This window comes from Medicago sativa, chromosome 3 (genome assembly GCF_051527215.1).
Source record: "Medicago sativa cultivar Bolivia chromosome 3, Bolivia_mono, whole genome shotgun sequence".
NCBI lineage: Eukaryota > Viridiplantae > Streptophyta > Magnoliopsida > Fabales > Fabaceae > Medicago > Medicago sativa.
The window spans coordinates 2,543,188-2,557,025 of record NC_140751.1 but is presented as its reverse complement, the minus strand read 5'-3'; the positions used below and the strand labels follow the sequence as shown (position 1 = coordinate 2,557,025).

The 13,838-nt window shown below is 35.0% G+C and overlaps 2 protein-coding genes across 2 annotated transcripts; one reads left to right on the top strand and one right to left on the bottom strand.

Annotated features, from left to right (window-relative positions):
• Positions 1-3,012: 3,012 nt before the first annotated feature.
• Positions 3,013-6,792, top strand: LOC146934879 (uncharacterized). The gene is made up of 3 exons (XM_085757505.1): positions 3,013-3,277; positions 5,057-5,541; positions 5,620-6,792. Exons 1-3 carry the CDS (start codon positions 3,013-3,015, stop codon positions 6,646-6,648), a joined length of 1,779 nt encoding a protein of 592 aa, XP_085613631.1. The 3' UTR covers positions 6,649-6,792.
• Positions 6,793-7,617: 825 nt separating this feature from the next.
• On the bottom strand, positions 7,618-10,431 carry LOC146934878 (uncharacterized). The gene has a single exon (XM_085750132.1). The coding sequence runs from the start codon at positions 10,330-10,332 to the stop codon at positions 8,089-8,091; it is 2,244 nt and encodes a 747-aa protein (XP_085606258.1). The 5' UTR covers positions 10,333-10,431; the 3' UTR covers positions 7,618-8,088.
• Positions 10,432-13,838: the final 3,407 nt, after the last annotated feature.

Below are 13,838 nucleotides of genomic sequence, written 5' to 3'. Positions count from 1 at the left end.
AATATTAATAGTTTTAGACTTTAGAGTGTGCTCAGCTCACCTCGTAGTCTCAAACTTAGTTCTCTTATTTGTAAATTTCAGTGAATTAATTTGCCTTTTTAAAAAAATAAAATATTGAACAATATCAAAAAGTTTACTTTAATATTTTGTTAAAGGAGCTTATTTTAATCTTTTGCACAAGATTTCCTCCAAATGAAGTATTACCTCCGTCCCTAAATATATAACCCTTTTGCTAAAATTACAGAAATTTAGAAAGTTAGTAGTAGTATTAAATTTGTATATAATTACTATTGTTTTATAAATTTATCCTTAAGAGAGAGGGTTAGTTTGTGTTTTCAACATACAAGTATTTATTGATGATTAAAGAGAAAAATGCAAAATAAATAAGGGTACGTTAGTAAAAAAATAATTAATGTTATTTGAAATACCAAAAGAGTCTTATAAAAAGGGACATTTTTTTTCCTCTCAAAAAGATCCTTTGCTAAGAATATTCACAACCACCCATGAGTCGACATATATATATCTACTTTATTAAATCTCATACCTCTAGCATAAAGAAGACCTTCTAATACTCTTTACAACTCCATAAAGAAGACCTTTTAATACTCTCTCAACCATTTGAGTTATGATCCTCTTCATTTATAACCTTATCCATTTCTTCCATTTGAAGAGATAAAGATACATAAAGTTTTTAAAAAAATTAATAATAGTAGGACCCACAACCTATTTTTTGTGTGTGTCTTTTTCTAAAGAGCAATGATATTTTGACATCTAATTTTCAACAACTTTTAGTGACAACTTTTTTCCTCTCTTTTTACTAGACAATAACAATAGAAATTTTCAACAACTTTTAATGACAACTTTTTTCCTCTCTTTTTACTGGACAATAACAATAGAGAGAGAAAAGGAAAGAGAGAGAATAAAAGTACAATGAAAGTATGAGAGAGAGGGTTGTCACAAAAGTTGTTAAAAAATGGATGTTCAAATATCATTTCTCTTTTCTAAATGGAATCCTCCATTTATTCCTCCATTTATTTTTATAAATGGAGAGTATCTTAACTCTAACCATTTAATGTTAGAACCCCGAATAAGGTCACTTTATCTTGCAACTAAATAATCTTTGCTTGTACCATCCGTATTAACTTTGATCCACTCCACGGTAAAGTGGGTGACATTTGTAAGTCAAAAATGTAAGTTTGTAAATGAATTTGATGAGTTTTTTTTAATTAGTTTTTTTAATACAAATGGATACCATTGTTGACACTTTATAACATATAACATAAATGATTAAATCGGTGAGAAAAAGGTATGTAAGTGTCAACTAACACTAATTTAAGGAAAAATTTGTGTGGTTTTGCTTGTAATAAAAGACTTGAGTTTAAATTCAATGGGCATTCAAAATCATTGAAACTTTAAACCTATGAGAATCATTCGGTGAGAAAAAGGTATGAAAGTGTCAACTAACACCAATTTAAGGAAAAAATTGTGTGGTTTTGCATGTAATAAAAGACCTGAGTTTAAATTCAATGGGCATTCAAAATCATTGAAACTTTAAACCTATGAGATTCATTTGAGGACCAAGATAAGAGAAGAAAATATGTCCTAGTTTAGTATTTAATGAGACAAACTGATATGATAAATTAATTTATTGTGAATTTTTAGTTAAATTTTTTATCATTAATATTATATTAAAAAAAAAAAAGATAGAATGAGAAAATGCATAGTATATGTAAGGTCGGGGTTCAGTCCTCGGCCACCACAAAAAAAAGTAAAGAGAATAAATACAAAAAAGTTAATATTTGATAGTGATCCTCTCCATTTTTTATTTTATTTTTCTCAAAAAAAAACTGTTTTTTTTTGACTCAATTTCAATAATCTATCTTGATATTGGATGTTTACATGATGATTATGTCGTGTTCTTTGTGCAACGTACAATTAACTCATCATCTCGCTGTTTACGTTGGATTTTCGTAAACAACCGCTGGTTTACAAATGGTAACTTGCAAGATCAACCAGTAAATCTTAGGACATATTGTGTTTGTTCTTGTTGTTAGAAATTCTGTGTTTTTGGTGTCAAAAATGTAAGAAATATGACAAAAAAAACAATCGAATTCAATCCACTTGAACTCAATCGAACTTGATAAAGTAAAGTGCAAGAACACTTAAAGAACAAAGGGTAAATTGCATTGATTAAACAAAAGTTGGTACACAGATTCATACATTGCAACTTGTGACTCGTTTCTCGCTTCCATACGGATACTTTGAGTGTAAGTTTGTATGACGGAATTGTGACCTGTTTTTCCTATGAAAAACTACTATTTGTACTAAGTCTAGAAATAACTACATTTCTTTGAAACTAAAACTACAACTGCCACAAGTCGACAGTTTTCCTTATTTTAAAACAAACTTAAAATAAAAACTGACTTAAAGAATAACTGCTGATAACCACCTTCGAAAACTGCTTTATCGAAGTCTTCTGCCATCTTCGAACCCATATTTGCTTTCAACACAACACTCTGTTCGAATCTTCTTTGAATCTAGGTCAACTATACTTTGACCACATTTATTACAGCTAGTAAAATATATTGGCTAACAAATTGCCCCCCAGAAACGCCATTTTCGATTTCTCTGAAGAAGAAAAAGACGTTTTTGAAAGAAAAAACTAACATTCTCCATCGAAATGAATGATGTCAGTATTTAATTCAAAACTAATTCAAATTCCCTTTAAATACTGACCCCACAATCTTAGTTAGTGGGCCACGTTCTCTAACATTGGAAAAGACAACACTTTAATGGTAAAATTGTCAAAATAAGATCTTGACATGTGTCATGATCAAAGGTCCATATAGAAGCAAACTCACCTTTACTCTTTTCACTTTTCACCATTTCATTTTCACTTTCACTGTTCCTCTTCTCCGCCAAAAGTTCTCCCGAAGAAAAACTTTGAATTTTCTGCAACTCCTATCTTTAAACACGAACTATTCATCAAATTCTCATCAAAACACTTAAACAATGACGAACGCAGCAGGAACTTCTCATGTGAATCGCGAAGAACCCATTGATTTTACCAAAGAAATCGCCAGTGCTGCTCCTGCTTTTATGAACGAACCAGAAATCAATGAAGCTGAAAAAGCTATCTGGAAAACCCAGGTAATCATCCCTTGTACTGATACTCCACATGCATTTTTAGGCCCCATTTCTCTAGAACCTGAAACTCCAGAAATTAATTCTCTTTTCCCATGCATTGAAACTCAACCTCCTTTAATTTTCACAAAAGGTCCTTTTGACCTAAGTTTTGTAAAATCCAAAGTTAGGACTGAACCAAAAACTTATCCCGAATATATTGCTTGGTTAGACAAAGTTCAAAAACAAAAGGGCCAATTTTGGAAGGAGAAAGGGCTTTTTGATCTCATCCAAATATCTCGATATGGTCCAAAATACCATAATGAATTGATGTTTGCTGCTTTACATTTTTGGAACCCATCGAACAACAGCCTTCACTTGAAATGTGGAATGCTCACTCCTACCCTTTTAGATGTGGCTGGCCTTACTAGCTTAAAACCAACTGGATACACCTTTAATCCAGATGTTACCACCTCTCAATACTCAGTCAATTTCGATAGCCCTGCTTATGGTATGTTTATAGCTAACAACCATGATACCGAATGTGCTGAAGTATCTGCAGATGAACATGTAGCTTTTTTGACCTACTGGTTATCTATGCATGTTTTTTGCTCAAGGTCAGTCCAAGTCCCTAAGAAATTCATGTGTCTAGCTAGTCAGTTACATGAAGGAACAGATATCTGTTTAAGCAAACTGATTCTAGGTTCTTTATATGAAACCCTTAACCAAACAACTAATAATCTTAGAGATTATCCCCAAACTGGTGGAAATTTAGTTGTATCAGGACCCATATGGTTGTTCCAACTATGGCTTTTAGCCATTTTTGGATCAAAACTTGCTTCGATCCTACCTTCCTTTTACACATCAGCATACTCAGACAAGACCACTGAAGGTATAGGCTTAGCTATGTTTCACCCCGATGGGAACAAGTCTTCACAACAACTTTTTGCAAATGCTTATGAAACCCTGCTTGATTGTCCCATTTTCACCCCTATGATGGCACCATTTACCACTAGGAAATATGGACCTAACTGGTTCAAAGAAGACTTTCCCACCACTTCGAAAAAAACCAATAAAACAGAAATCAATGCTATATGGGAAGCTTATTTGACCCCTACCTATCTATCTAGCAGACTTACACCTGGTAGCCCTTATGGAGTATATGGTTATCAACCTAACCATGTAGCTAGACAGTTTGGTATGGTTCAATCAAAACCCAGCTCTTTGTTCAAAAGTATAAGTGAATGGAAAATTCCTCTGATCGAACCTGTATGGAAATCCATAATTCAAGCCAAGAGAACAACTGTGTTCGAGCCTACATATTTCTCAACATCATTTGCATGCTCTGAAGCATTTTTTCGATGGTGGCGAAATTATTACATACGCCAATCCAATCGAGGGAATCCTGATGAATTGCTGCCTCAACTGATCAGTACTTTTCACACTTTGCAGAACAAAGACAAGAAGACTAGAGGTACGCACATTAAAGAAATTCAGCAATTTCAAAGATATTATCAAACAACATATGACCCTTTACATCCAAAGAGGACAGTATACTATGCTGCTCAAACTCTGAGAGATAAAGTTCGAGAGAAAATTTCAGAAACAATTTTTCCCCCTGGAACACCCAATAAATATCTTTATGTTTTAGAAAAGAAAATGAGACTAGCAAGACTTCCATCTTGTAATCTTGCTTTGGCCTTCAGGCCACCATACCCAAAATGGTTACTTTATAATTTCAAATTCCCACAAAATAATTTAGTAACCTATGCTAAATGCAATTTATACCAATATAATGGTGAACTTGGCTATGAATTGTCCCAAGTTCGAATCGAAACTCCCAGTATCATGGGTATGATTTTTTCTTTCGCTAAAACACATTAATACTATTGTTAAAAGAAATAGTACTTATCTGTATGATCACATGTTTCAGCTTTGCCTTTAACTCCAGGAGAAGCAAAGCTTGATGATGCCAGCACCCAGAACACTTCGAAAAGCAAGTCTGACAAGAAGAAAAAGAAAGCTTCCCAAACTAAAGAAGTTGAATCGAAGAAATCTGAGGCTGCATCGAAGGAACCTCCTAAATCAAAGGAACCCAAAGTGAAAACAACTTCATCAAAAGGACATTCTAGATCGAAGAGCAAGAAAGAACAAGCAACTGTTGATCTCTCTGATGATGATAGTGAGGTGGAGATAACTAAAGAACAGATCGAAGCTTCCAAAGTAACACTTCCCAAAGTCCATACTGAAGGAAGAAGGAAAAGAAAACAAGAACAAATATCACTTGTCCAAGAAAAAGAAGTCGAAGTGGAAGCTTCTGAAAGTTCTCCCCCCATCTCGCCATCTAAACCACTCAAACGTCGTCGAAAGACTTCTCATTCTAGTGCTCATTCACATGTTGGTGATAATGGTTCGAAGGTATTTTATCAAAACCATATTTTATACAAAATATCTCTAAATGTCCTGTTTTTTAAGCATCTATCTTATTCTTTTTAGGGTATCGAACAAGAACAAACTACTCCATCACAACATGGGCAAGTTCTTCCTTCTTCGAAGACCACTTCACCAATTGCTGAAGATAAAGAGGATGAGCATGATGATGCTAGCAGTCCAGAAGGTCTTAAAGTGGATCCTCCTCAACATCAACAGGCAGAAACACCCACTGATGACTTGGTAAATGATGAATCACTCAACAATGACCAATCTCATTCTGCACCCACCCTTGGAGATAATGTATCGAACTTTGTTACTGAAGATACAAACATAACTACTCGACAAGATGCTCCTGGTGATGCAGAGATGATTGCTCAACAAGATGCCCCTATGATCGATCTGGAAGAAATCGATCGATTGGCCAAAGATGATCCTTTCAATGCCTTTGCTTTGATAGCTAAGAGTAATACTCTTTTCTCAACTAGCACTGGCCAAACTTCTGATTCATCCAAGGGAAATCCCTCTGAGACTTCAAAAAACAACCTGCTAGCAGAATTTCAAAAGAAGATCATCGAAGCCAACTTGCTAGAGTTGATTGAAAAGGATGCTGGAGCTCTCGCTGAAATCAAGAGTTTATTTGAAAAACTTGATGCTCTCCCAACTGGTTGGAAATTTCGAAACCTGTTTAATTATCTTGAACCAATGTTGGAGAGTGCTAATCAAAATTTCCAGAAGAGGAAAACTGGTCAAGCTCAAATGGCAGAGAAGAAAGCGCATCATGATCAAATTGTGATCGAACTGTCATCCTTCCAAGAGAAATTTAAAACTCTTCAGCAAGAAAGAAACAATGCGAAACAGCAAGTGGTTGACATCGATGCCAAAATTAAAGAACTGGAAGCTCAGAAAGCTGAAATTTTGGCTAAGGATGAAGCCAGAAATCGAGAAGCCAATGAAGCTGTTAACAAATTCAAGCTCTCCAAGGAACTAGAGTCTACCATTGCTCAACTTGCAAATGACAACCATACTCTCGATACCCAACTGGCTGAATACAAAAGCCAAATTGAGAAACTCATCTCATCATTTGAGATTTAGTTCTGTTTCTATTTTATTCTCTAAGACTTTTATTTTGTTTCAGCCTTATCGAATATCTTGGTCTGTAATGTCTTTATAACAATCTGTGGACCATTTTCTATTTCGAACGACAATTTCTTTTCAATCATCGAAATTCCTTTCTTATTTTCTTGTATCGAATTTAAATTTTATTTAAATCCAAATAAGATTGGAACAATTTCCAAGACATTTTAATGATGAGGAAACAAAAAAGTAACTTTTTGTTTAACCCAACAAGTTAAACTTGCCTAGGAAGTTGAAAAGAAATAAAACAAATAAATGACCTTTTAATCATGAATTAATCCTTTTTAAAATAAAACCTTTAAAACTTCCCTCAGATTACAAAGTTAAGTAACCATTGGCCATCAGAATAACTGCTCCCACGTGTCATCATCTTCAAAGCAAGAAGAACCGTTTGATTGAGCCACTTCTTTCAACTTCCCTCCATTATAAATATGATTTTCCCTTTTATAAAAATCATTCTTTTCTTTGTTTCGTCTTCGTCCGAAAAAATCCTTCTTACTCAAAGCTTTTCTTTCTTAAATCATCATGACCACCATTGATAATCTGAGTGATGATCTTTTAGTCAAGATTGCTACAAAGATTGCTGCTCAAAGCAGGAAAGATCTTTTCGCCTTTCGCCATACCAATAGCAGGCATTGGCGCGTCAGTGAGGATTCTGAAGTTTCTAAGGCTTTTGGAGATGATGTCCTCTACTTCCTCTACGACCCCAATGAATGGTACAACAATGCTATGGTGGCTCATTCTAAGTTTGCTTTTAAACTTAGACTCTGGAATCATGGCAACGCCATGTTCTGTATTCTTCGAAGCACTCAACACATGTTGGATGCTAATCCAAACGTTGAAGAAATGAAACGCCTCCTTACTACTGCTATCAATGCCACTGGCTCTCTGAGTGCAAGGTACTACCTTTTTCTCATCAATGCGCTCTCCATGCCTATGCCAGAAAACATCCTCGAAGACTTCAAAGATCTTGCATGGACACATCGATTGGCAGAATTTCGAAGCGACATTTTGGGAGGAACTTCGAGTTATCGATTTCGCTGTCCTTGGTGGAATAGGCCCATGCCTATTTGGCTTACTAGGCGTCGTTTTTGCAACAACTACCACAACTGTGCAGGAGATGGGAGAATTGGAGGCTGGTATTCACTTCTACCTGGGCCAGATCATGACTACTACCTGGTCAATGCTTGCTTCAGGTGTCGTCTCGATACAGAAATTCGCTGGTTTCTCGATCGCTTTGGGATTGTAACTGAATGGTGAAAACCATTTCTAAATGCTTTTTGTCTTTAAGTACTTTGTGTTTTCTTTTGTAATGGTTTTTCCGTTTTAAGCATTTCGATGTAACCTGCCCATCAGTTGGCATTTTTAAATTAATGCCAAGTTTTATTTCGAATCAAATTACTCTTGTGTAATTTTAATTTCTTGTAACATCGGTTTATATTTTTTCAAATATTTACCGTTTATGCGTAGAATTCTCTGATCTTCTTGTAGTTCCTCGATCTCATACGCATTATTCGAAAAAACTCTTAGAATTTTCCATGGTCCTTCCCAACTAGGAGACCATTTTCCTAAACATCGATCCTTTTTATCCATAGGCAAAATGACTTTCCAAACTAAGTCTCCTTGCAGGAATAATTTCGATTTAACTCTTTTGTTATAGGCTTTTGCTATTCTTTCTTTTTGCTTTGTAAGCACTTCTAAAGCCATCAATCTTTCTTCATCAATATCTACTAATTCATCCAACATCATATCCAAATATTGATTTGTTGGAATTTCGATTTGTCTTTGAATTCGAGTAGATTGAAGTAAGATTTCTGTTGGCAATACAGCATCATGGCCATATGTTAATCGAAAAGGAGTAGTATTTATAGATTCTTTAGGAGAAGTTCGAACTGCCCATAAAGCTTCATAAAGAAACTCATGCCATTCTTTGGGTTTTTTCTTTTGGCTAGCTTTTCTTTTGATTATAGTAATCAAATTCTTATTTGCTGCTTCTACCTGACCATTTGCCTGAGCATAGTATGGTGTTGAAGTCAACAATTTATATCCCATTTCTTCAGCAAATTTTACCATCTTTCGACCAGTGAATACAGATCCTTGATCTGTAGTAATAGTTTCTGGTATGCCAAATCTATAAACAATAAATTTTTGAATGAAGTTTATAACTTCATCTTGAGTAACATCTTTTAGTGGAACAGCTTCTATCCATTTAGTGAAATAATCTATTCCAACCAAAATATATTTGTAGCCTTTGGATGACTTAGGTTTAATTTCCCCAATTACATCTAAAGCCCATCCTCTGAATGGCCAAGGTTTTACTATTGAATGTAATTCACTAGCTGGTACTTTTTGAATTCCAGCATGTTCTTGACATTCTTTACAACCTTTAGCAAAGTTTATGCAATCTTTTAACATGGTTGGCCAATAAACACCTTGTCGAAACAAAAGCCATTTTATTTTATGGCCTGCTTGATGTGTACCACAAGCACCACTATGAGTATTCGATACAGCCAAATATGCTTCTGCTTCACTAAGGCATTTAAGTAAAACTCCTTCTGGAGTCTTTTTAAATAATTCATTGCCTATTATCACATAACTCAAGGCTCTATATTTGACTTTTCTACAAGTTGTGCCATCTGGATTTTCCAAAAAATTGACTATGGGTTTTCGCCAATCATCATCATCCAAATTGTTAATGACCAAAATTTCAGAAAATTTTGCATTCTGAAGGTATCCTTGAGATGCTTCCATGCCCCCAAGTTTTGGTCTTAACAATTTGTTAGGCACAATGTCTATCGAATTACGCTTTGTTTTAATTTCAATTACCTCTTGCTCTTGTCCCTTCGAAAGTTTGTACCCAGAAGCCAATTGAGCTAAATCATTAGCTTCTTGATTTTCTGTTCTAGGAACATGTTGAACTTCAATTTGAACAAAATGTTTAAGTAATGCATTAACTATAGTGTAATACATTATCAAAGTTTCTTTGAGGCATTTATATTCTTTTGTTATTTGCTTTATTACTAATTCAGAATCACCTCTAATAATTAAACATTTTGCCCCCAGTTCGAGCAAAATCTCTAAACCATTTATTAAGGCTTCATATTCTGCCTCATTATTCGAACAATATTGGCTAATTCGAAATTTATATTTGGTTACTTCATTTGTTGGTGAAACTATAACTATACCTATTCCAGAACCATTTTTATGACTAGACCCATCGAAATACAATGTCCATGGAAATGTTTCGATGCCCCCAGTCACAGGTTCTTCAATGGAATGATCAGCAATAAAATCAGCCACTATTTGGCCTTTCACAGTTTTCAAAGATTGATAAGTTAAAGAATATTCTGTGAGTGCCAAAGCCCATTTACCAACTCTACTATGTAGAATAGGTTTAGATAACATGTGCTTAATAATATCGAAATGGGAATAAACATAAACATCAAAAGGCTTTATATAATGTTTAAGTTTCATACATGAGAAATATAAACAAAGACATAGTTTCTCACTAGGATGATATCTTGTTTCAACATCACTTAAAACTCTACTAAGATAATAAATGGCTCTTTCTATACCATTTTCATCCTCTTGTGCTAACATACTCCCTATAGTTCTTTCAGATGATGCTATATATAACTTCATCTTCTTGTTTTTCAACAAAGGTGAAAGAATAGGAGGATTAGATAAATATGACTTTATGTCTTCAAATGCCTTTTGGTGTTCAGGCTCCCATCTAAAAATTTCCTCTTTCTTTAATCGAAGTAATGACGAAAATGCTTGCGCTCTGCCACTGAGATTAGAGATAAATCTTCTGAGGAAATTTATTTTGCCTAATAAAGACTGCAACTCTTTTTTGGTAGAGGGTGCTTTAGCCTCCATTATAGCTTTAGTCTTATTTTGATTGATTTCGATGCCCTTTTTATGGACAACAAATCCTAAAAAATCACCTGCACAAACACCAAACGCACATTTTAATGGATTCATTTTCAATCCATATTGTCTCATCCTTTCGAATGATAAACGTAAATGTTCTAAGTGTTTGTTTTCAGAAGATGATTTCACAACAATATCATCAATGTAAATTTGCATAAAATCTTCAATAAAATCATGAAACATTGAATTCATTGCTCTTTGATATATAGCACCAGCATTTTTAAGACCAAATGGCATTACTATCCACTCATAACATCCTAATGCTCCTGGGCATCGAAACGCTGTTTTAGAAACATCTTCTTCAGCAATAAATATTTGATTATAACCTGAATAACCATCAAGCATACTCAAATATTCGAAACCTGCTGCAGAATCTACCAACATTTCTGCTACTGGCATAGGATATTCATCTTTGGGAGTAGCGAGATTTAAATCTCTAAAATCAATACAAACTCTTATACTACCATTTTTCTTTTTAACAGGAACTACATTAGCTAACCAATCAACATACCTTGCAGGTCTGATGAAGCCACATTTGAGGAGTCTTTCGATCTCTTCTTTTATTTTTGGTAGAATCTCTGGTGCAAACCTTCTTGGAATTTGCTTCACTGGTTTCTTGTCTGTCCTGATTGGCAATTGCAACTCTACTACCTTTCTACTCAAACCAGGCATTTCATGATAATCCCAAGCAAAGCAATCCTTGTAATTTTTCAAAAGCGCCACAATTCGATCTTTGAAGCTCTTAGGAATCTTTGAACTTATGTATGTTGGTCTTTTTACAGAACCATCTCCTATATCCACTTCTTCAAGAGGATCTTGGGCCTTCATTTTTATTGTAGATCCCATTGGATCTTCTTCAAAACCCAAAGGTTCATCATCATAAATACAGTCTAATTTTTTATCATCAATGAGGTCATCAGAATTATTTCCTACTGAAGCATCGAAGACCTCTTCTTCTTTGGCTGTTTCAGCCAAATCGAAGTTTTTCTCGGCTACATAAGCCGTAATCTTTTCCCATATGCTGGGCTCAACCATTGATCAATTATTGATATCCCACCTGGTTGGTGAGATTCCCTTTGCTGAACATCCTTGGTCATCAGTAACCCTCTTGTACGAAGTACTTCTTGTCTTCAGCAAATCTTTCTCCTTTACAGGTATTTTCTCATGGCAATCTTCGTTGTTCACCACTACGAAGTCATCGTCGAATGCAGTTTTCCAACGAAAACCCCATTCTGGAGCAAGTTTTACAAAGAATTTTTCTTCTTTAGTCATAGAACTTGATGCATCATTTTCCATGAATGGTGCAATAAATTGAAGTTGTTTGTCAAAGTTCTTTTTGTTAATATCTTGATTATCAACTTCAGCTTTGAAATAATAACTCTGATCAGCCTCAATATTCTCTACCAAACCATCTTTCCTCCAAATCACAATCCTTTGATGCATTGTAGAAGGAACTGCACCTACAGCATGGATCCACTCCCTTCCTAATAATGCATTGAAATTGGCTTTAGAAGGAACTACCAAAAACACAGTTGCTCTGGTTATGCTTCCTACTACCAATTCTAGTTCGATGGCACCAAGAGATTGTCCAGTAGATCCCTCATAATTAGTGAGCACTACATTATGTGGTTTCAAATCACATTCAGAAATACCAAGTTTCCTTAGAAAAGATTGTGGTAGGAGATTAACAGTAGCACCACCATCTACTAATACTTTGTTAATTCCAACACCATTTAATTTAGCTTGAATAAACAAAGGCTTTAAATGAAGCTTCATGCTATCATCAGGTTTCTCGAACACTGCATGTTGATCTTCGATACAGCCATTATTCATAACATAATAACATAGAGGCCTATGACGAGCCATTTCCTCAGTGAAATCACATTCATCATCATGATTGGCCTTCGAAGATACATCATGTGCATATTCAATTGGTAGTACAGAAACCACACATATAATGTCAAGACTTGGTTCAGAATCTGAAAAAGTAGAAGTTAGAATATCATCATCCCCTTTAGGGATGTTTAAAGCAGAAGATAACGGAGGGAAAATTCTTTCAGTAGCTGGTTTTTTAACCATTTCGAAAACTATTGGTTGTTTTCCCTTACTTTTGTCACCATTAGTGACGTCTTTCAAAACTCCTTCCTTTTTCTGGCGTTGAAAACGGCGCCATTGAGTTCTAGTCATAGGATTCTTACCTTTATAGTTATTTTTGTAAGCATACTTGTTAGGATTAGAACTCTCTGGTCGGTCTGGAACTTTGACAACTCTTTTTACCCATTTTGTTGGTGGTGCTGGAGGCGCAGAATGACCAGTTTTCTTGCCTCCAGAGAAAACCCAAGTATCAATAGGAGACTTCGATGAAGGAACGAACGTCTTCTTATGGTTCTTCACTTGATACTTCTCTGAAGTTTTCATCTTGTAAGGAACACCTCTTTTGTTAAAGCCAAACTTAGAACGGTTCTCGAACCACCCTCCTTTACGTTTTGTTTGAGGTTGATATCCTTCAACTGATTTCGCAGCTTCTTTATCGAACACTGCACTGCATCGAGGACAAAGCATAGCATGGGTGTTAGATATTTTACATCGATTTAAAAAATCAACCAAATCTTCTTCAGCCTTTGGATATGCTTTCTCCATTTCCTTGGCCAATTGATCTTCAGTAACCACTGGCTCTTCAATTCGATGGTCCTCAGTAACCATTTCTACATCAATATTATCTGAAATTTCCACCATATTGATAGAAATACCAGCAAACATGGATTCTACCACATTGGTAGACACATCAGCAAACATGGACTCTGCCTTTTTCATAGGATCTCCATCCACTTGTTGTTTTGATTTCTCTCCAAATTTCAGCCTCCCTTCATCAAGAGCTTTTTGTACAGAATCCCTGAAACGAGTACATCGAGATAGGTTATGACCTAAAAAACCATGGAATTTACAAAATCCTCTTTTCTTCCTTTGTTCCAAAGGAGGTAACTTCATATTAGGTGGCACTAATATTATGCCATCATTAACTAAAAGATCAAAAATTTCTTCACTTTTAGTAATATCAAAAGTATAAGTTTTAGAAGGATATTTATCATTCTTGGGATCTTCAGGATTCTTTCCATTGGATGGCCTCAACATTTTACAAGCATATGGAGGTCCATCTTTTAATTCTGCCAGGTTTATATCATTGTCTTCAATGATATCTAAACCCCAATCGAATT

Coding starts and splice junctions, on each gene's coding strand:
- LOC146934879 (XM_085757505.1), top strand. CDS start 3,013: ATGACGAACGCAGCAGGAACTTCTCATGTGAATCGCGAAGAACCCATT. Junction 3,278..5,056: donor TCCTTTAATTTTCACAAAAG/GTCCTTTTGACC, acceptor CACATGTTTCAG/CTTTGCCTTTAACTCCAGGA. Junction 5,542..5,619: donor TTGGTGATAATGGTTCGAAG/GTATTTTATCAA, acceptor TATTCTTTTTAG/GGTATCGAACAAGAACAAAC.
- LOC146934878 (XM_085750132.1), bottom strand. CDS start 10,332: ATGAAGTTATATATAGCATCATCTGAAAGAACTATAGGGAGTATGTTA.